Consider the following 22,767-nt stretch of genomic DNA (forward strand, 5'->3'; position numbering starts at 1 on the left):
CACAGTGAAACCAACAGATGATGCCGGTTAATGTAGTAGAAACCCCGCTACCTTTTATATCCTATCTCATTATAGGGGACTTTTCTCTATTAATTTAACAGAAATCTCGGTATGCCATATTAGGATTTTATTTCTTAATAGAGGACTTTCCTCTAGATATGCAAACACTAAGAGGCAAGGCTGACTTATTTGAAGGGATCTTTTAGGAATCGCATAGAAAATTATATGCAAAATGATCTAAACGTTATTTAATCCTTCAAAGCCCATAAAAACATTATGTTTTTGAAAGCTAAACATTGATTACACATACAAATAAGTGTCAATTATACAATTTAAAAAATGTATCATTCTATTATTTAGACCACGGTTTCGCAGTGAAATTATTGGACGGACTCTCTTTCTCATTATGACCCGAAATAAATATTTTCTGTTATGAAAATCCATTTTTTAAATAAAATTTACTTTCGAGAATTAAATATTTGCCATTTGTAAAAGATAAGTTTCCAGTTATATTGAAAAAAAGACACCTTCAGTAGGACACTTTCATTGGTTACGATACAAGGCAAACATTACATTGACAAATCGACCAGAAATGAGACAAATTTTACATAATATTAGTGTCTGTAGCCCCCCGTGTTTTAGAGCCTTCGTACTCGTTTTCACGTTCCCGCTCAAGATGATTCCGGGGACACCCGGTATGTAGTGACTAAGCCTAGTAGCTGCAACCAGAGGGGCGCAACCGGACGGGCGAAGGTGGTTGCGGGCGGTACAGGCGCAGACGCGAGCTGCCCAGTGAGCTAACAGAATTCTTATGAGACTGGCCTGGCAATCAATGGCATGGCAGAATGCTCGAGACCAAGTCCCCTTTGACCACAGTCCGTGCACAGTGCGCGCAGAGACCAACCGTTTCTCACCCTCTCCCTTCGGGGTGTGCGACGGCCCCGAGGATCTCCGCGCGCCGAATACAGCGCGAACTCTCGCGACCTGCGAATCCACCAAGAATGGGATCGCAAGCCGCGCTACGTGCTTCTGAGACGGCGATGGGGCGGCTGTCACCTCGGGCTAATTAATTACGCCGCGAGGCGGAGGTGACGTTATTGAGTAACGCCGATCGACGAGCGGAACCAAGGGGAATCTCGATCGAGAGTCCGCGATCCGCTAGCACAGGGCGATGTCGTTGTGACGTCGGGCACTCCGTGACAAATCGACCAGCCGAGCGCGAGGAGTCCGGTCGGATCACCGGGTGGATCATGAGCCATGGATACGCGACCCGAAAGCGACGCGAATTCGGAGGAGAAGCGTAAGGAAGGTACGTGCGACGTACGTTTTCGCTGTCGGGTCGTCCACTCGGGCTCAATGAAATCCGGGAGTGGGCACGCGACTCTCTCACGACCAGTGGCGTTGCCTCGTAATCGTCGCTGTCAATTATCGCGTCGGCGACGGGGCGATTCCTTTGTTTACAACGCAGCAGCGTGCAATCTCGAGATTCTTGCTCAAATTAATATCAGTGTTTTATATCTTGTCGAATTTTCATCAACAGCTGACGCCGAGCTACTTTCCAAGCGAACTTCAACGACTAATTTGACAGCGAGAATTGTTAGCGAAATCTTTCGCTTGGCTCGGAGAGCTCAGTTTCGAGCGTTCCTCTCCAGATAGTGCAGAGAGACCGAAAGGAATTCTTCTCGAATTCCCCAATTATGAATTTCTTTTCCCATCTCATTTCTTCTCTGTTCTAAAAAAATATTCTCAAGAGTTCAAATAGAAGGTCGTTTCTACGTTTCTCAGCTGTTTTTCGGACGCAAAGGAATTCTTTTGGAGTTCACTTTCAACAGATTACGCTAAATCTTAAGAAGTTTAAAAAATCCTCTTTGAGCTCATACACAGAAAAAAAATTGTCGGATCAACTCTTATATACTCAAATTAACGCGTACTGTGTCACTTCAAGAATACATAGAGGAGAGTCCTCTATTATAAGACATGCTCTGAAAATGAGATAGCGCGGTTTCTGCTTAATTAAAAAGGCATCATCCGTTGATTCCACCATGAATTCGTTGCCCTTGGAGCGAAGTCTCTGTTCGATGGAAAATTCATTATTAGACCGCGCATCCCAGACAGCACACATAGTCCTATAATGAATATTCTTCTGCAGCGCAAATATTCTTAATTTCAGAATAGTCCAATCGAATATTCTATAAATACATGTATAGATTATTACAATTAGAAGTGGTATATTCGTAACAAAGAAGAACGCTTTTAGAGTATTCGCCGAGAATGTCTTTGGAACATTCGTTCAGAATAATTTGTTAATGTTCATCGAGTTTATGTATTGCACATTGTTTAGTGTGTAATACATTTATCTTATGCAAAAGGCAGTGAAACCTGTGATCACACCATGTATAACCGACACGCTATATTCGACAGATTAGTCTATTCGCATTCGAAAAAGATTTATAGTAGTGTAAATCAAATGTTCTACGAACGTAAGATAAATGTATAAGAATGAGCAATGGAATATTCCAAATATTCTTGAAGAGTATTCTCAAAATGCTAGTGTCTTGTGCTATCTGGGATAATATAATATAATCGTTGCATAAAAATTTGTAAAATTGGATGTTGAAAGCCCGCTATCTCATATTAGAAGCCAATCTTATAACAGGGGACTTTTCTCTGTAACTATTTTGACAATAAAATAATTTAATTACTATAATCTTCGACTTGAAAGTACGTTATTTTCTATCCAACGTTGTTTCCTTTCCGGTCAAGAAAATTATTCTTAAATAATAGGCATATATATTTTTCTTGATTGAATTATGTACAATTGCTTAATTCAAGTAAGTTTTTCTTCCTTTAATCTCATTTCAAGATTTTCACGTTGAAACTAAACATATTTGCCAAAGAAGAATATTCTTTTTTTCTGTGTAACGATCTCCCGTGCTATTTAGGCTCGCTGCCGAAGTAGTTTGCTGATGCGCTGTGCGACGATTGGATAGAGCGATCCGCCGATATTTGCATGCCCTCATCCGAAATCTGCCTTTTGTAAATTATGCTAATCTCGCGCTCTTGGTAATTGTGCTGACAATGCTCGCAATGACAATATAGAGAGCGCAATGTAAAAAAGAATTCGTGTGCTTATCCTGTGCCGAGAACTTGCCGTAATTAATTTCTGACACCTTAACGCCGCTAGCTGAAACGCAATTTGCTCGCTTCATTTCAGGACTCGGGGATCCGCGCGCGGCTCAATTGTACAAACACTTGTGTGCAAGTGTACTTCATAACTGTCGTATACACGTAACGCCGACTTCCGAGCACATCGGAATTGATTTCGTCTCAGCCGGCTGACTTTGTTTTGCCGAGATCAGATATCGAAGGGCGCGCGGAAGTGGCCTCCGTGTTTGTCCGCGTCGAATCGATACACAAAACGAGCGGTGTGCTCGTAACGTCGGGCATTTTTTCTCTTATCAAAATTACACACCCCTCGACCTCTCACGAGGCCTCGCGTCACGACCATGCGGCGTTAACGTATCGTTCAACGAGCGGAGCAATTTTCTTTACTATCGCTGAAACCTGTCGGATTGTTGTAACGAGAGGGAACGGGGCTCTGGATGTGGGCGTTGCATGTGCGAGGCGACCCTGGTGAACGCCGGAGCGTTTGGTGAACGCTGGTGCACGCTCGCAAGCATGTCGGAAGATCAACAAGTACACCCGCGGAAAGGGTTTCCGGATCCATTACGCCTCGATCTGCCATAAAATTAAAATAGGCTCGACGTCGCGACAATCGTACTTATTATTAAGAAAGGAAATATTTTAATCTGAAACGGAAAATTCTTAAATATAGAATAAAATGATATTGGCGCGCGCGTTATAACACATCGAGAGAAGATTTATTCTAGACGCAAGAATGTACACATAATCAGGGTTGGGAAAGTTACCTTATAAAAATGTCTAGTTACAGCTACAGCTTTTTCGCCAAAAGTGTAACTAGTCACAGTTACATGTTACCAATTCTGAAAAGTAACGAATCGTTACTTTGCAGTGACTTTCTTGCAATGAAAATAAAAATATCAAATCCGCATTTGAATGGTGAAGCGTCGGTAAAGGCGTTTGTGCGCAAATGCAAGGCTTAATGCAATCTGTGGATGTTTAAAAAAAAATATATAAAGTAACTATTAATGTAGCTGAATTAAGTTACAGTTACAGATGGAGAGAAAGTAACGAAGTTAAGTAACGAGTTACTGCCTAACCCTGCATACAATATAAGCTTAAATTTATAAATGTTACCCTTTGTCACAGTGAGTCCATTTTATTTAATTAACTAATAAGAATATCCTTAAATGTCGCCAGCAGTAATTAACAACGTCGGTGTTTTCCTGACCATATCTGCCATTTTTAATAATGCAGAAAATTTATTGCGAAAAGTATTACCTCAGCCAGGGTTTCAACCTAGACTTCCCTACACTCTAGGCGGGCGTCTCAGCAATTCGAGGCCTCAGTGGTCGAGAGTGTAGGGAGATCCAGGTTCAAACCCTGGCTGAGGTAATATTTTTCGCAATAAATTTTCTGCATTATTAAAAATGCCAGATATGGTCAAGAAAACACTGACGTTGTTTATCTATTTAATTCAAGAAAGAAGGAATCGTTGATCTAATCTTAACATCGCTTAACTTTTTTACCACGCGAGACAGCGATTGTTTGTCTTGTTATCAGAAATCCTTTTCGAGAGGGTGACCGTAGGGAAGTCGCGGTGTGCACCAGGTGCTTCACATGGGTCGGTCTGAAATTGATGTAGCCCGTGCGTCGTACGCAAATCTCTCTCTAATGACATGTTTCAAAGAGCGCGCTTAAGCCATGGGTAGCGGAGGAGTTGGTGAAGTACCAACGATATTTCACCCCCGACGATCGCGTACGTCGAATATAGCCTTCGTCGAAGATCAGCAGACCCACGGTCCGTTCATCACTCCCATCCAGATTGCGCTCCACGCTTCAGGTAAATTTGCGCGTTGATTGTGTAGATTGTGTTCAACCCCTACTCTCTTCCTCGAGTGTCCTTTCAGTCGCAGTCACTGGGGCCGACGAAGCCAACGAAAGTGATGATCCGTTGATGAACTGTCGTTGCGAACAATTACTCGGGATTTTGGAGATTAACAGAAAGGCTGCGGCGAATTTCATTCTAATCTCGGATAAAATTTCACGCAAGATTTTCAAAGCAAAATGAAATTTCACGCCGACTCCTTAATCAGCTGCCATCACAGCGCAGTCCTGATCTAATTGCGAAATCACTCTTGTGGACGTTGGGAATATAGAAATGAATAATTTCAAATTTTTTCCAAAGAAAATTTCCCGGTTTGTCTGACGTGGTGTCGAACCTGTGGCTGGAAGGAGATATAGTGGGTTTTTTGATATCCCGTATAGTGTGTGATCGTCGACAATCGCATTTCGATATTGATTGGGGAATGCAACAGATCTAGCAACGATGGATTTATTGCGTAGTATCTATAATATACGTTTACACCTAAGAAAAGAGAACAAGTTAGAAATCTAGAGAAGCCTGTATCAGCTCTTTAGTATTAGTTTTTAGTATCAGTACTTTTGCATTATTAAAGCGCTCGCATGATTAGCTGCGCATATAAATTTGCCGAGCACGTTCCACCCAAGCGAAACTGCAAAATTTCCAAATCAAGACACGCTTAAGAAAAGCCGCACACGTCGTATCACTTTACACGTATCAAAAACACACGCACATTTTACACAGCTGTCATTCGAATAGTAGCCAGTTAAAAATAAATGTCATCCCGTTGAAAATAGATTTCTTCCTATTGTCTCAGGCGATCCACGACGGTCTATAGACAGCAGTTGACACACACAGTGTTAAAAAATTTTCCTTACGCACGAATAAATTCAAATGAAGGTATCTTCGTCGCACCGAGAAACACCGTGAGACGAAGATTCGGCAAGAACGTCCTTATATTTCAGGATGCGAGCAGCAGCAGCAGCAGGGTTACAACGTCGCCGACAGATGCGGCGATTCCGGGTCGAGTTATCGCACCCTGGAGGCCACCGGAAGTGCCGTAGGAAGCGGCGGCGGCGGCGGCGGCGGCGACACCGGGACCGGCGGTTTGCAACCGACAGGCCAGACTCACTCGTCGACTCATGTGACCTCAGCCCCGGTCGTTCAGCAGCAACCGAGCTCGTTTTCAGCCTGCCTCGCCTCCTGCTGCGCGGAAAGCGCAAAGAAGGTCGACTGCATCTCCAACTTGAATCTGAAGTCGCGAATAGCAGATGAAATTAAATGTAGATTTAAACGAAACGCTTTTCAGCGAAAATTAATTATTAATTTACATTGAAATTGCATGTAATCTAATGTAATCGGACGATATTCTGTCTATTTAAACAGGGTAGCGTATCGTTTAAACTACATTTTATTTCAACTACTATTCGCCACTTGTAAGACTCTTATTTATTTACATTAAAATTGCATGTAATCTAATCTGATTATATTTTATCTAATATTTGAAACAGGCCAGTGGAAGAGACTAAAAGTATTGCGCCTGTATACACAAAACCGTGTATTGAGATCTACGATAGTTATTTGTATCAGACTTCTGCGTCACACGGTGTCCTTCAGGATTATTCTTATAATTGCAGATATATTTCGGGGTGTGCGTGACGATATGCGTGACCGCGAGTTGGGTCGGAGCGACTCATTGCATCAAGTATTTGTATTTTCATAAGCCAGACAAGATCTCGGAAACGTCCGAGTCCGCAAATTCCTCCGTGAGCGGACTCCATCATCAACATGTGAGCTTCGAGCTTCCTCTCCCTTTCCTTCCCAGCAAACACCAAAGTAACAGTTTGGACAACATAACATCAATATAAATGTAATATAACACATGCCTGTTATATTACATTTGCATTGATGTTATGTAATTGTTACTTTGGTGTTTGCTGGGTTAGTAGCACAGTGCATTGGCTAAACATTGGCTCAATACAACCAAATATCGGGCCACTGTTGAGCCAACGTTTGGTCAATTCACTGTGCTACTAGGGTTCTCTTCTCTCTAAAAGCGCCAGTTGACGTTACGATAATTATTATCCTCAGATCATCCTTCCGTACGACGCGCCCTTCTTTACGACGTGGTTTTGCACCAATTGGGTAGTCTTGTACTTCCCGGTATACTTCATCTGTCGGGCTGCCAGGACCAAGTGCGCCACCCCTTCGGAGATAATCGCCGACAGCCTCCGCGGTTTCCGCGACAAGGGCTTCACTGGCGGCCGCTTTTTGATCAGATGCAGTCTCTTCTGCAGCTTGTGGGTCATCACGAATTACTTGTACATACTCTCGTTGAGGATACTGCTAGCCACGGACGTGATGGCGCTATTCGCAACCAATGTTTCATGCGTCTACCTGCTCTCGTGGGTTATTCTTCACGAACAATTCGTGGGCGTGAGGGTCAGTACTTTCAGGAAAAAGCAGTTCAATCTTTATCTCGACAATAGGCGATTTTTGGCGATTCCTTGGTGCATGTACCAAAGTGTGCCGGAGTGTACACTCGGCGTCGTGAACGCTTTTACACCTGAAAATAGCTGTTAAGTTCAATATATTCCGATAGAGCAATTCATTTTATTAAAATAAATTCTCCCATTGGATATCTCTTTAGTTTATTTCTTCAGGTGTAAAGGCATTCGTGACGCGGAGTGTACACTCTGGTGTATGTACCAAACAGTCGTAAAAAATCGCCTAATAGTTTCAATTCTATGTTAATAAAATTTGAGGTCACTTGTGCTAATATATTATTTATTAAATTAACTCTACATGTTGAGTCTGTTTACACAACTAACGGAATAAAGAAAGATAGTGTTGCAAATGAAAAATGTTTCAAAGACATCTTTTGCATGTAATATTTATATATCTTCACATACACAGCTGAAATGCATTCTTTATCATCTTTACAGTGGAAGGTGTTAATTTTGTATCAAGCTTAACAGGGAGTTTAACTTATCACTTACAGATAGTCGCAGTGATCCTCTGTAACACCGGCATCGCGCTCCTAGCTTATATGGACGGCATAACCGGGAGTCCGACGTTGGGGGGTGTCGTTTTAGCTACAGCAGCGGCAGCTGGCTCTGCCGTGTACAAAGTAAGCGCGTAATATCACCCGTGATTTGTATTACAATTGCAAATGTGAGATGGTAAATGTTTAACGGAATATCTTGCTTGTTGAGGTCCTCTTTAAGAAAGTCATCGGAGAAACTACGTTCGGCCAAATGTCTTTGTTTTTCTCTCTCATCGGTTTGTGCAACGCCGCCCTGTTGTGGCCGATTTGTCTGGCTCTGTACTTCTCCGGGGTGGAAACCATAAACTGGGCGAGATTGCCATGGGCAGCACTACTCTCCGCCAGCATCCTCCATTTAGGTCTGAACTTTACGCCGAGATTATTATTCAGTACCGAGAATTGTACTCACAACTGAAATGTACGTCGGATGATTTGTTCACAGTCGCGAATATGCTCGGCAATTTCAGCATCGCGCTCACCTACGACCTTTTCATTACTCTTGGATTAATAACAGCTGTTCCCGTGTCTGCCGGTAAGTAAAACGACCGACCATTTATTTTAAAAGAATGAATCACAAGTCGTCCAATCCCGAATTGAATATTTTGGCCTCAGTTTAGCCTCGTATAATTGTTGAAGTGGGATCGCAATGAGGTAGAACTAAGGTCTCTGTGTCGGAGAAACTATATTGAATTTGTGACCTCGGATAGAGAGAGAGGCCTGAAAAGAGTCACTATTTCTCGTTTAGCAGAGGTTTGGTAGATCCTCTTCGGCCTGAGAAGTTGCAAAAAGACTGAAATATTGTATTACATTCTCTTTGAGGGTTAGAACGACATTAAACATAATTTTTTTTGTTCATCTGGGTCTCAAATTGGAGTTTCAAACCAACTCCGAGGTTCAAATGAAGAGCAGAACAGGATAATTGAGGCTCATTCCGGGACCAAATACTCGACTCGGGATGGCTCTTTTCAATAATGTACCAGTAATCGTCTAAAACGAAGACTGCATTTATAGAAAGGATATAGAGATAGAAATAGAAGCATATCTCTTATTTGAAAATATAAATTTTAAAATATAACGTTAATAAGTTCATAATTGTATTGCTCACTAATCGTTAATATTAATTTGCAGCACTGGACGTTATTTTTTACGGGGCGTACTTCATGGGCATGAAATTAGCAGGCATGATCTTCATCGCGGTGGGTTTCTTCCTCGTCATGTTCCCAGATAATTGGCCAGATTACATAACAAGACTGCTCCGGTATGTTTTCTCAGTCTGTTTTCTATATACAACGCGTTTCTATGGTATGCACTTTTAATTCGGAGTTCATTTAATTTATCTTTTAGTCTTTAGTTTCTCTAGCGAACTCTTCGTCCGTCCGGGACGATTTGCCTATCTCTCTATACATCTTCTTTACTCTTGCAACAATATCGGACTGTTGTCTTTTACCTTGTTTGGCACCAGAATAGAGGCAACGCGTAGTCTCACTTCAGTAGGATGTGCTTTATCTATCTATAATATATCTATAAATTTATCCTTTATACTGTCTTAGTTCTTGCGAGTTTTTCAAAGCGTAATAAAATTATATTTTACAAATCGCTTTTCGTAAAGTGACATAGAACGTTTCCTGAAAAACTTTATGTGCCCTCGCAAAACGTACGGTTACGGGAAAGTTTCCCTTTCGTCGCGGAGAGCGCACTTGGTCAAACGCGATCGTTATAAAAAGATAGGAATTTTTTATAAGTTATCATTATATTGTTTGCGATTGTCTTTCGTTTGGGAAATCCTTCAATTTCGATCTTGACTTGCGTTGAAACAATTCTTACAATTTGTTTTGCGTCTCACCAGCCTTTACTTCGCAGCTTCGCAGCTACCGTTATTCCTACATGCGATGACATTTTCAGATCATACTTTCGCTGCGTAGATACGAAGCTGATTACGTCGATTTATGTCGAAGCATATTGCGGTTTTATTTCGCATTTAGAGGCAACTCGCGCACATTGTCACGCTTTACATTAAAAAAATTAAGGACTAGCACTGATACTATTCTATAGGATGTCTGGAATATACAACATATTAAAAAATTATTAAGTGAATATATTTTATAGTATTATAAAACTAATAATGACAATGTAACCGGCATAAAAAGCTAGAACATTTTATATTAAATTTCTCATAAGACTATTACTAGTGATATGTATAGATATATTACAATTATGAAGTATGTTAATCAATATAAATCTTTTAACTTCTCTTGTTTAGTACTTCGGTATTATTTAATTAAAGTAAATCTTGTACATAATATTGTTTATACGATTCTGCAAACAACGCGAGTACACAAAAATTAATTTAGAAATTAATTTTAGTAAAAATATTTTTATATTTTATTTTTAAAAATTGAAGATTTAAATCCACCTTTATTTAGACTAATTGACAATTTTTTGGAAACTATATAGTTTTTTGGTTTTATATTATACAATAATATTAATTTTCCTCTATTATTATTAAGAATTATAAAAAATATACTCAACAATAGTTACAATATTTGTTCATTTTGAACGAAAATTTGGAAAAATAAAACACCTATATTAGACTCTTAGAGAATTTGAACTGTCTAGATAGAAATGGATTAGGAAATAAATGATTAAACTTGCTTAAATTGCTTGTTGTATTGTCTTTGAAATCGATATCACTTCATCACTCGCTTCCCAACAATCAGGATCCATTATATGCTGTTACAGAAACGTAGTCCTCATGAGTCACAGTACAAGGTAAGAAAATACATCCCATACGTCTTGCTCTGGTCCTACCGAAAATTCATCTTTTTCGTAATAATTATTTAATTTATCATTCAAGCACCGTGAGATTGCAGCAAAATAAGTGAAAAATTATACATACAAAAAGTAGCCTCACACAAAAATTGAAATATTCAATGAACCGATTGTGAGTTTGCTATTTATGTAGTACCTCTCATTTTTTAAATTTATATAATAGAAATACATATTTTAGCGTTTTTCAAAAATGATTATAACATGCAAATATTTAATATCAAAACCAATTTATGAATTTGTTTATGAATAATGAGAATTGTGCTTTATTATATTATTGTATTATATATCAGACAAATTATTATTTATTTCAATAATAAGAATTATAAATACATTTATAAGAATACGAAACATCTCGGAGCGTTATGAAATTGTTAATTTGTTTGCGATGAATTTTCTGTAAAAGGGCAAGCGGTATAAATGTCAATAGGCGCATGATTTATAACATTTCTTCGACTTTCTTCATTCTGCATGCATACGTTTAAGCTTGGCTTAACTTCTCATTGGCTTATCTTCCTTTTAACGCAACCGGCATGCCTCTTCTTCACGCTTCTTTTCCCCCCGATATTATTTTCCTTTTGATCATTCAGTTAGCTTCGATGCATTATGTGTCTGTATTAGCCGTTTTTATTCGTCCAAACCCTTATTCAAAATTGGATCGATAAAGACACGTACTAAATTCAGGATTAATACTGTCAATGCCCTCGGAAATCTTAAGAGATTGCTTGCCTTAACACGGTCGTGTTCGTGAAGCATCCTGGAACGGTGTACTATTTTACCCTCAATATATAATTTAGTCACGTGCTCTTGTTTGTTCGACCCAGTATTTCATTTGATTAATTAGTAATTCGATTGTCATAGAAATCTTGCGATATTCGCGTTGTTAAGCCATTTGTATACAATAACTAGTTTCATAATTTTTCTACTTAAGAATTTATTATGTAATTTTTTTTAGAGAAAGATAAAAAATTAAAAAATATATTTTCTGAAATAATTTCTGAAAATGAAGAACGTCAGAAGTAAAAGTTGTAGGTATCATGTACATTATTTTTGGAAAAATAACTTAGATCTTTCTTACAAAATAAAGAAGACTATATTATAAAGTACACATGCACGGAGAGACTTTTCTCTAAAAATTTACCCTGAAGATCATGTAATTGTGGCACATGGCATTTTGAAGAACTTTCTAAGAGTTTTTTGAAATTTTACCATACATTCTATTAGTAAAATGTATAGTAAAATTTCAAAAACTCGCATAAAATTCTTCGAAATGCCATGTTGTCCTACGATTACGTGATTTTTAGGATAAATTTTAAGAAAAATTGTTCTCGGTGTATATAACAATCATTACGAAAAGAATTTACATTATGTAATTTTTTGTAAATAGTCCTTTTGCTCTTAAAAATCAGCCCGATATGATATCACTGTGTACATCGAATGGTTCGATGATGTAATTAATGGATTGGCTTAACGGCGAATCGCTGAATTTCTACGACGCGGAGATGCCCGAGCCCTCCACTCCGACCTGCCTCGACCGTCGAGACTTAATACGAGCACATGAGGAACGTAATCCTTAAGTAAGAAGGGAATCCGGGTACCGAGATATTCAAGCAACACGCGACAGTCCCTCCCGATTATGTTAAAAAAAAAAAAGACCAACGAGACACACCGCGCTGCGAGACATACTGTCGAGAGGAGCCACAAGCAGGTGTCTACCCTTGCACGGAGATAATCGAGAGATCGACTGATGAGAGTCTCGGGCTTGATATATATACGCAGTACCACGGGAGGCGGCGGCCAGCAACGCGGCAGCAGGAATATCCTTAGGGGTCGCCGAACGTCTCTCCAGCAACGTCAGCACCGCCTGCGGAGCTACGGCGTTTCCGCCGCGCACGGAGATGGCCAGACGCTGCTACCAATCAGCAACAACAACAACAACAATAGCAGCAGCAGCAACAATCAGCCTGCCGTACTTCGACACGTTAACAACCCCCAACAATACAGCTCGACCTCCGAAACCCAATCACGCCGTGTCCTTCCTTCTACCTCGACCTCTATCACTTCGACCTCGACCTCGACCACCACCGTCGTCAGCAACAGCTATTCGCATGATCCTCGTAATCAACAGCAAGGTATGAGAACGATCAGGCTGGTGGCGAAGCCACGCGTGACGCGGTAAGAGAGAAATCAGGTAGGAATCAGGTGCGGGAGGAGATCAAGATCGAATCGAACGTGATCGTGATAGTTGGCTGGCGACGAGTAGCACCGTGTAGAGTTTTGTTGTACCTTGTTGTAACGCTCGAGGTACGAAACATGCTGGGTGATTGAGCAGGGTTTTGTTAGCGAGTTGTTAGCAGTCGCAAATCATCTTGAAAGCGCTGAACATTGAGTTGCGTAATGTTATATTGCTATCCAAGCTAGCGCCTAAGTGATTAATGTAACGTAGCGTAAACGCTAATGGCGGGTATATACAGGGTATTCTAGAGAAGCGTCACTTTTATTTGTTTAATTATTATTCAATCTGAAGAGTATCTTCTAGAATATTTTACTTTTTTCTCAATATTAAATATTTCACTAAGAAATGATAAAGATGAAAGGCCGTGTAAGATAAAGGGAAGAATAAGATGTTCTTTGTCCATTCAAATCACATCGCTGAGAGTCTCTATTCTTTATATCTTATTTATAATTTGAAAAGTACTTCATATTCTAAAAAATACAACTTCGAATAAAAGAATCTTAAAGACACCCTGTATATCGATATGAAAGCATATGCGTGTGATGAGGAATGCCTTTGTAAAATTCTTCGCATCTACTTATCTTATCTTAGCTCATAGTGATCTGTTTAGTATCCTGTTCCGTGAATGTTGCAGGTATTCGTAAATGTTCCAAGTCATTTTTATTTTTATTGTATACATTATATCGTCCGTGTGTCCCACATAAAGTTTTGGAATGAACCATATAGCGACATGTGTCCTGTTGTTCGATATTTAATGGTACTGATAACTGTTGTCGTTCGGTTTGTTAATTGTGTACCTTGCAAAACGAGACGGGCAATCCCATGTAAATCAATTGCTATATACTCGATCAGCAATGTTTTTCGTAAAGCGTGACAAAATTACATAATGATATTTCCATGTAATAATGGGATATCCGTGACTTTTTGCGTTGAATATAAATTTGATTTCGCGTGGTGATTTTCTACAAATACATAGTACAACTGAAAAGCTTGAAATAGAGACAGGGTCGTAATTCCAAGTTTTTGAATTTACATCACTTTAAGAAATGTCACATATTCTCGTATTTTTAATTAGTAATGATAATAAATTTATAGTCTTTTATTATTTAAATTGCTCTGCTAAACAAAGTATAATAACAAAGTTTACCGAACTTTAAAATTTATCTTGTTTTGTGCTCTACGAATAAAATAAATTGCGACTGCGGGTCGTAATTAATAGAGTATCAAGGATATCAATATTGGAAAGTTTCCACGCGTCTTTCCCGTCAAGTCGTCAAATCGTTCTCTGCATGCTGATTGAGATTTTTAGTTAACGATTGTTAGAATCACCATAAATAACACAATTTTCGTTTACAGGTGGAGCAGGAGACACAGGCACGGCATGTCAGATAGATCATCGCGCGACGTGATCGATTATCGAACTGGTTACATAAAATCACACCTACGCTCACCCTCGGGCAGGGTTCGGTGACTAAACACGTGGAAAAACGAAGCAATAATTAAGAGATTATGGCAGAGCTACACAAACCTCATTGGCAATGGCTCGATAGCCAGTGTTATTGTCAACGTATAAACACGAATTTGACCAGAAAATAGAGTTAATCTCTCTCGGTAACTTTTAAATCTTCTGAATCCTTAGGGCTACCTTGAAGTATATTAATGGTGTACCGTTCCATCATCATCTCAACCATTTATAATTGATTTAACTATGGCTAGTATCAACTCTGGAAAGAAATGAGAAAATCAATTAGACTAATTGTAAGTTTAAGTAAACAAATGTAAGTAAAAAATCTCTGTCCTCAACACTTTCATCAAGTACTTACTTAAATTTCTTAATTTATTTAAAAGATTAAGCATCTTAGTGAGTTTATTAAGCATCTTAATGAGATACCTGCGGTTGAAACTAACTTAAAGTAAAAGATTTATTTTAAATCGCATAAAGAAATCTTTGAAGAGCTCGTAAGAACATCTTGCAGAAATATATTAACAAAAATAATATAGTTGATATTTTCTCTCTTACTGTTGATATTTTCTACTCTTTTACTACACGATCATTATTTAAAAAGCTACAAAAGTATTCACATATTGGATCTAGGTGTATCAGAGATGTCTCTGTGGTATTCACGATATTAACGTACATATTATCAATGTATGTATATGTGATAACTGTAGCTCAATTTAGCATGAAAACTTCGGGTCGATGAGAGTCATGCAAAACAGCAAAACTTCTCTGTAGATGTATCCCATTACAGACAGACTCGCCAGAAAACTTGCTAGTATGACCTGAAAAATAAACACGACTTGAAGTCACGAAAATATTGATAAACTCAATTTTCGATGTTATAGCGTGCTATCAGAAACAGATCGGCAGCAAATTAGAACTCTTGTCCGGTTCAATACGTTTTCAAATGAACCGAACTATATTAAAAATAATATTTGGATCTCTCTCAAGATCTTCATTCAGCATTTTCACGCTATTCACAAATATCACGATACTCGACGCATCGTCATATAGTGGAAATTACAAACGGATATGAATAATACATAAAGACAATCAGAAATAGAGTATTACCTCTAAATATTGTTCGTTTTCGAAGATATCGTTGATCCGTATGATGTTATTTGTAGCAAATATCGTGAGGAAAATTAATGATACGATGTTTTACCGCGATACATATTTGCAAATTGATACGAATGTCTCATAGTGATATTCTTATCCCACAGAATTAGTGTAATATCACAGGGTTGATAATTTTATTTCTACTCTAAGTCCTTCTTACTTACGTAATGCTTCAAAGGTGTCGAAATTTGTGATGACTATAGTTTGTAAAATGACAGACATTTTATGCCAGAAATACTAGGTACGTAACAGCTCAATTTACGATATACATGTATGTATATCGTTCCCACGTTTACATTAAATTTCACAAAGTAAACATAACGAAAATTTGGGGATTATTAAGGTTCGTGATCAGCTTAGAATCTGTTTATGATGAAATTATAAAAATCTCATCGAGCTCGAATAGGAATATCTGTAACACGTAAACTTCTATAAACAAATTAAGTGCTAAATATATTGATCGTAAATATATTTTTATAAGTGTTACATACGACATTTTTTCATAGAATTATTTTACACCGATTGTTACTTTTCATGAATTATCTACAATAAGTACAATTATATCTATTTGTGTTGCTAGATACAATTTTGTACATAATTCTGACAGATATCACCTACAAGTTTCACAATTAATTTCAACATTTTGATTAAGAGTACGCCGGAATGTATGTCGACAGATTTATTTCATTTGTACATATATTGTCAATTACACAAAAATTAACACGTGACGGTTGTAGCCGTAATAATTATAATATATTTATTGTAAAGATACGTTGTAATAGAGATTCTAGTTTAACGTTAATATACAAGAGGAATATTATGGAAACATTGAGAGAACGAATGTGATTGTGTTAATAATATATCTAGTTTAGTAAAAATATCACTTTTGTTATCATTCTTTTCGTATTACGCTAAAGAAACTGCAAATCTACAATATTCAGAACAGCGTTTGTAACTGTTCTAAACTGCTCGATTCTCCCGCAAGAAACTCTCTCACGCGCTTTTGCGCACCGGATGTATTGGATGATCCATACCGGACAAATCGGGCGGATGTTTCTCAAAATAACTGATCTCCCGCATTCCACCCGCCGCGATTTCCCAGAGATCAGGATGTTTCCGTTTGAAATTGTCGTACCATTTCGTCACGTAGGGCCACGCGTCCAATTTGAAGTCGATGGCTTCCAGGCACATCGTCGCGGTTATCAGCGGAAAATCGGCGATTGTCAAGTTGTCTATTCGACAATTTGAAAATTTAAAATATTAATTTCTTACCATTTTACAACAAATGGATAAAAAGAAATAAAAAATTGTGTGTGCGTGTATGCATACTCACTGCCTGCTGCATACTCTGAGTTTTCGCGTTGCAAATACGTGTTAAAGATATCCAGTGCGATTTTCGTTTTCTTAAGACTCAACGGCGTGCGTTGATAATCAAAAAATATCGGCTGCAACTGCGACGTACGAGTACGAATAAATTTAATACGCTTGTTCAACAAATTCGAAAATACGAGAGGTCAATCGACAATTGGACTTACGGTAAATTCGGAGATGTTGCGGTAATAAAGTGCTAAATTGAAACACAGACGATGATTAACAATCGCTCGCAACTTCGGTGCCTTCGGATACAATTTACCGCTCGTATCATACTGGTCGGCTAAATATTGTAAAATTGCGTTGCTGCAACGTGACAAGGTGATATAAATTATGCAAAAGTCGGACGATGCTATAAATAAAATCTATACCACGCATCTTTTTTTCCGTCTTATAGCTAGAATCGTATCACTATTTACATGCACGCGAGATACAATTGTCCACAAGTGACGATTAATACTTCCGCATGCACATAATTGTCTATAATGAAAGAAAACTCATTCTTACATTTACAATGAAAAGAGCTCTTCAATTTTTGTAATCGATAATAAGTACTTTTAATATCTTACGTTTCGCCCATTATAAGATCGTCGTCAACAAGAGTAGGTACCTCTTTTTGTGGATTTAGCTGCAAGAATACAGTATTAGTATACATGTTCAAAATATACGATTTATTCCTTTTTCATTTTAAAATGTACCTTTTCGTATTCCTTAGTCATGTGCTCGCCTTTCCCAAAATCCACGTTGACCAATTCATACTTAATATCCAAAGTCTTCAACAGCTGCTGACACGCAAGAGACGGTGGACCGTCCGAAACGCTGTATAGCTTCATACTGTATCTGGAAGATGCGAGTGTTACAAGATCACAGATGTTTAAATACAATTTTACATGCAAATTAAATGTATACATTAACTAAATTAAATGTACTAATAAAAATAAAAATGTATGAACAAATGCATTAGAGAAATCGTTCATGTCCGATGGTAAAAATGTAGTTTTACAAAGATAACTTTGCAAACAATTCAGGAAAAGCAATTTCATTCAGAAACGAAGCTTACCTGCTTTGTCTTTGAACAAAATGCTTCAACTGACAGAATAAATTTTATAGAGATTATCCTCAAATTTTATTAAAACACTTTTATAAACGTGTTTATAAGATACCATAGTCTCGGTATACCGAGTGATTGAAACGTATTTTATATATAGAGAGGAAAGTCCTATCTATCCTATTATGGGATAGGATTCTAATATAAGACAGTATAGGTTTTCAACGTCCAAATTCAATCGCAAATCTTTTTTCGCAACGATTACACGATCTAACAATCAATTTTCCATAAACAGACTTCACGCCAAGGGCAGCAATAAATTCATGGTGGAACCAACAGATGATATCTCATAATAGGGGACTTTCTTCTATATATAAACTATATTATTAAATATTACTTACATCTTTTAATAGCGCGAGATGAAAACGCGACCGCAGGCTCCTACGACAGAAATCTAAAAGATACCGTAGACATGTGCGAACGAGTGCCTTTCACCAACCATTCAAGGCTCGTAATATCACGTGACCTACTTTACACTCTATTAATCTCTTACATAACGAATGCGTGATAAATGCATTATCAAGGACATTGACGATAAAATTTATCTACTTATAATAACAGTTGCAAAATTCGTTTTTATGTTATGGACTTGTATTCATAAATGCTTTTTTAAAACAATGACGGTATGAAAAAAATGTATCAAATGACACAGTGGAATGTGGTTTCGAAAATTACGCGAAAGTACTAATACACAATACTTTTAAGAATAAATGTTACATGCTTTATTTAGTCTAATTATTTTGTTGCACGCGAGTACAATGTCGAATAAATAGAAAATAAATTCGTAATTTAGAAACACGTTACGATGGGAATTACAATGTAATTGTACAAATCTAATAACTTATTTTTCGTCATCGGGCCAGCAAAAGACCAATGACATACAGGGTGCTCTGCAATTTTTTGACCGCCGTTCACGGGCAGGTAGAGGGGATTAAGACAAACAGAAAAGTCCTGTTTGCCAGTAGGTCGGGCTAATACGGCGATTTTTGAACATCAATATCTCGATAACTATTCTTCCAAGTGCAAAATGGTGCAGAACTTTTCTGTTTGGCTTAGTCCCCTCTATCTTCCTGTGAACGGCGGTCAGAAAGTTGCGGAGCATCCTGTATAAAGAAAATTATATGCAATAATCACAAAATTCGCAGATGTATCCAGTATCTCAAGTTCGTAATAATAATAACAATAAACCGTCTCAAATCGCATACATAGGATTAAAAACGGTTGAGTCTTAAGAAGGGTGGTTGCTCAAATAAAAATGATAAAAATGAATTTAAATTTATAGAAAAATATATATATTATAAAATATACATATATATATTAAAATAATGTATATTATATATATTATATACATGTTAAAGTTCTTATCATTTTTAACATGCTTTCGAGAAGTAAATTACAGATATCGTAATACTTTTGCTATGGCCATGTGCAATAGTATAACTTTAATAATTAATTATTCGACAACCATGTAGACAATCGTCTTGAACTATCGCATGGGGGACAGATTTCCATAAATGAATATTTTCTATAAATTTGAATTTATTTTTGTCATTTTTATTTCAGCAACCACTCTCCTTAACGCTTTTTCTCTTCTTCTCTTCAAGGAGAAAACTGAATATTCGCAAATTCTATGTGATACTTTAAAAAAGTTCCTCTCATCTTTCTGGGCACCACAGACGATTGCATCTGTCATTACGAAAATGTCAGTTTGCGGAACACGATTAACATACAAGCCTATTAACGCATACCTACGTCCATAAAATGCGCTCGCTTTCTGCACAATGTTATACTCGTATATATTATAGTAGCCTCGCCAACTTATACATTTGTATCTCAATTATAATTTATACAATATATGCACTCATACAAACAGCATACAAACAGACAAAATTGTAGGAATAGGAGTTTACATTGTTATGACTTCATAGAATTAAATACTTACAGTACAACAGCGGGGACTAAGTTTTCCTCTTTTTTTTTACTGAGTTTTTCTTTTTACTGAAGTACATTGCATTTGATATGTTATAGTTGCAATGTAACGTACATATACCTCATTATAGAAGCAAATAAATAGAAATAGTTTTACATTTCTAAATCAGTCAATTTATATATGTAATTTAGACCAGATTTTACCAAGCGTCGCTTAACTGTAATCTTAGTTTAATTCATGTTTGTCTCTCTCTAAAGTAACAGTTGGAAAGAGACAAAGAACAAATTAAGCTAAGCTTGAACAACGTTGGTGAAACCGGGCTTTAGAAATAAAATATTCAGGAACGTATGCAGTAAATGTACACAATTTATGATAATATAACGAATATTTCATATTATTTTAAATATTGTTTTATATATGGAAAAATATTTTTTCGTATTATTATATGTAAAAAAGAGAGAAAGGAAACAAGTGTAATTGTGTAAAACAAAACACTCTGCAATATAACATTCATATACTCTTATTGAATTTCCTGTGAAAACGTAGGATAAACCAATAAAAAAATAATCATTATTAACATTGATTTCCCGACACTCTCAGCAACGCTTTCGCATCGCAGATTTCCTTTGTAAATGTTAATTCGCTGGCGATATAACAATATGTAATTTGAGCATGTCTTTGTTGGGGCCCACTAAAAATGGAGATACGACATTTTCCGATACCGAACCCTGTTGTGGATTGAGCTCCTCGAATGGCAGGAGATCGTCCAAATTCAAGACGCGATCCTTCTTACTGAATCTATGAATAATCTCGGTAACTCTCGCAATGTGCTCGACGCCGTCTTGCAAGCCATAAATTAAAACTCCAATTTTCACACGCATGTCACTATTCAACGGCTCCTTGCAGGTCAACGACAATCTCACCGATCGCTTGACGTGCTCGGGCATCTCCACCGTGCCCTGCCAGACTATGAGGAAAAACTTTTTGAACCACACACCCTTAGGATAAATGTCTACTACCCACTCGCACACCCTATCCCCCGCATATTCAGCTAAACTGGAGTGACTAGAAAATACAAGTGTCCTCATGTGATAAGATGGCAAACTGTGAAAGTTCTCTATAGTCAATAACGAGCTACATGTGTCGACTGTGTACAGTCTCGGTTCAAACAGCAACGCACCATCCTCTTCGCTCATGCTGACTTCTCTCACTCTGTCAATTTGACCTGAATGAAAGGACATGCCAATCGACATACGTTCCACGAAGAATTCCTTGTACTTCTTCGTTAACGGCGAGAGCAGTAAATCCGCCAGCTGTCGCGGTGACATCATCGGGAATCTAACGGGCGACATCACTGCTATCACCAGCTGATGCAACGTCGCCTCCAACTCGTCCGGCGACAGCTGCGCTCTCAAACGTCCCGCCTGATACCTCAGCCAATATTCTAGGCACTTGTAGAGCGTCATCTCATCTTTTACAACTAAGTTACTTTGATGCAGCAAGGACACTAGGATATCTAGATCGAAATTCCCAAAGTCCGCAGTCTTGGCCACAAGCTCCAAATTCCACTTGATGAAGTTCTGGCACGCTTGGCTAATGTCGTGATGCCCACAATTCAGCGTGTACTGCAGCCACGATACCAGAGTGCCGTGTATAGCAGCCAGCGCGACATGATTTCGCATGTAGTCAAGGCACAGCGATATCAAATCTTTGACGTTGTACTTATCGGCGAGGGACAAAATCGGTAAAACGACGCTATGGTTAATCCTTATCTGGCCGGTGTAAAAATAGCGCAAAAACTCGCTGAATATCGGCGCGCACTGCGGCGTCTCTTGGAGAGTCACCCTGCTTTCCTGAGACTCGCTCCACTGCGGACTCATCAGCATCACCTGTAAATTTAACGCGCGACGCTGAGTATCGCTCCGCAACAACACACCCATCTCTCTCTGTACAGATTTTCCCCGCTTACTTGGAAAACATCGCTAGAAGCACAGAGTATGAGTCGATGCGCCGGATATTCCACGCCATCCACAACAAGACAAATGTCGTTCATAAGACGCTCCGCATACAGCGTCGCTATCTTTAGCAAAACTGTACGTGAATTGTCCACCTGTAATCGACGGATCGTTGAATATCGCACAGTCAGATCAACCGACAAATATTTATAAACCGCTCACGGGTGTCTCGTAATGCGTACCTCTATGGAGTCTGAACTCTCGGACTGCGCGACAGTGCTACTAACCGTCCCCGGTCTCTTGCTCGAGTCCATCCTCGACGAGCCTGTCATCCACTCGATAGTAGTCCGCAACATCTGCACATGTTTCCTCGACGTATTTGCGGTTCAATCGTAGCTCGATGTAACCAAGAGGGAAACTTCAGGACGACAGACTGTTTCCACGGGACCTTCCATTATTTCAACCTGGCAACGGGGAATCTTCTTACCGACAACCTACACCTGCGCACAAAAGTGAGATCCTGACGAACAATTAACGTACGTAGAGAGGGGGGGGGGAAGATTCTATGAATAATTATTAATCTTCCGTGAAGGCTGGTCTACAATACATGGAGTAAGCTGGAGTAAGCTGGAGTAAGGAGTAGGAGTAAGGAAATAAATCCATTTTATTT

The 22,767-nt window shown here is 38.4% G+C and overlaps 3 protein-coding genes across 7 annotated transcripts; 1 reads left to right on the top strand and 2 right to left on the bottom strand.

Annotated features, from left to right (window-relative positions):
• Window positions 1–772: 772 nt before the first annotated feature.
• On the top strand, window positions 773–16,611 carry LOC105564688 (putative thiamine transporter SLC35F3). 5 transcript variants are annotated; one of them, XM_012017249.1, is made up of 11 exons: window positions 773–1,309; window positions 4,832–4,984; window positions 5,971–6,233; window positions 6,643–6,795; window positions 7,097–7,447; window positions 8,007–8,135; window positions 8,221–8,410; window positions 8,494–8,583; window positions 9,180–9,309; window positions 10,791–10,820; window positions 14,470–16,611. In XM_012017249.1, the coding sequence occupies exons 2-11, from the start codon at window positions 4,846–4,848 to the stop codon at window positions 14,582–14,584; spliced, it is 1,590 nt and encodes a 529-aa protein (XP_011872639.1). In that variant the 5' UTR covers window positions 773–1,309; window positions 4,832–4,845; the 3' UTR covers window positions 14,585–16,611. The 5 variants fall into 5 exon arrangements, with proteins under 5 accessions (XP_011872639.1, XP_011872636.1, XP_011872637.1 ...); XM_012017246.1 differs by lacking the exon at window positions 10,791–10,820 and adding an exon at window positions 12,657–13,009; XM_012017247.1 differs by lacking the exon at window positions 10,791–10,820 and adding an exon at window positions 12,657–13,068 and having other exon boundaries at window positions 14,470–14,545.
• Window positions 16,186–18,684, bottom strand: LOC105564687 (glutathione S-transferase 1-1). Its single transcript, XM_012017245.1, has 6 exons — window positions 18,554–18,684; window positions 17,803–17,944; window positions 17,674–17,732; window positions 17,269–17,410; window positions 17,067–17,184; window positions 16,186–16,965 (listed from the first exon to the last, which is right to left on the bottom strand). The coding sequence occupies exons 2-6, from the start codon at window positions 17,935–17,937 to the stop codon at window positions 16,727–16,729; spliced, it is 693 nt and encodes a 230-aa protein (XP_011872635.1). The 5' UTR covers window positions 17,938–17,944; window positions 18,554–18,684; the 3' UTR covers window positions 16,186–16,726.
• An 836-nt stretch (window positions 18,685–19,520) lies between these two features.
• On the bottom strand, window positions 19,521–22,593 carry LOC105564689 (BTB/POZ domain-containing protein 17). The gene is made up of 3 exons (XM_012017251.1): window positions 22,340–22,593; window positions 22,112–22,252; window positions 19,521–22,031 (listed from the first exon to the last, which is right to left on the bottom strand). The coding sequence occupies exons 1-3, from the start codon at window positions 22,451–22,453 to the stop codon at window positions 20,778–20,780; spliced, it is 1,509 nt and encodes a 502-aa protein (XP_011872641.1). The 5' UTR covers window positions 22,454–22,593; the 3' UTR covers window positions 19,521–20,777.
• Window positions 22,594–22,767: the final 174 nt, after the last annotated feature.

This window comes from Vollenhovia emeryi, unplaced genomic scaffold (assembly GCF_000949405.1).
Source record: "Vollenhovia emeryi isolate VEMERY1.0 unplaced genomic scaffold, V.emery_V1.0 DF939160.1, whole genome shotgun sequence".
Lineage (NCBI taxonomy): Eukaryota > Metazoa > Arthropoda > Insecta > Hymenoptera > Formicidae > Vollenhovia > Vollenhovia emeryi.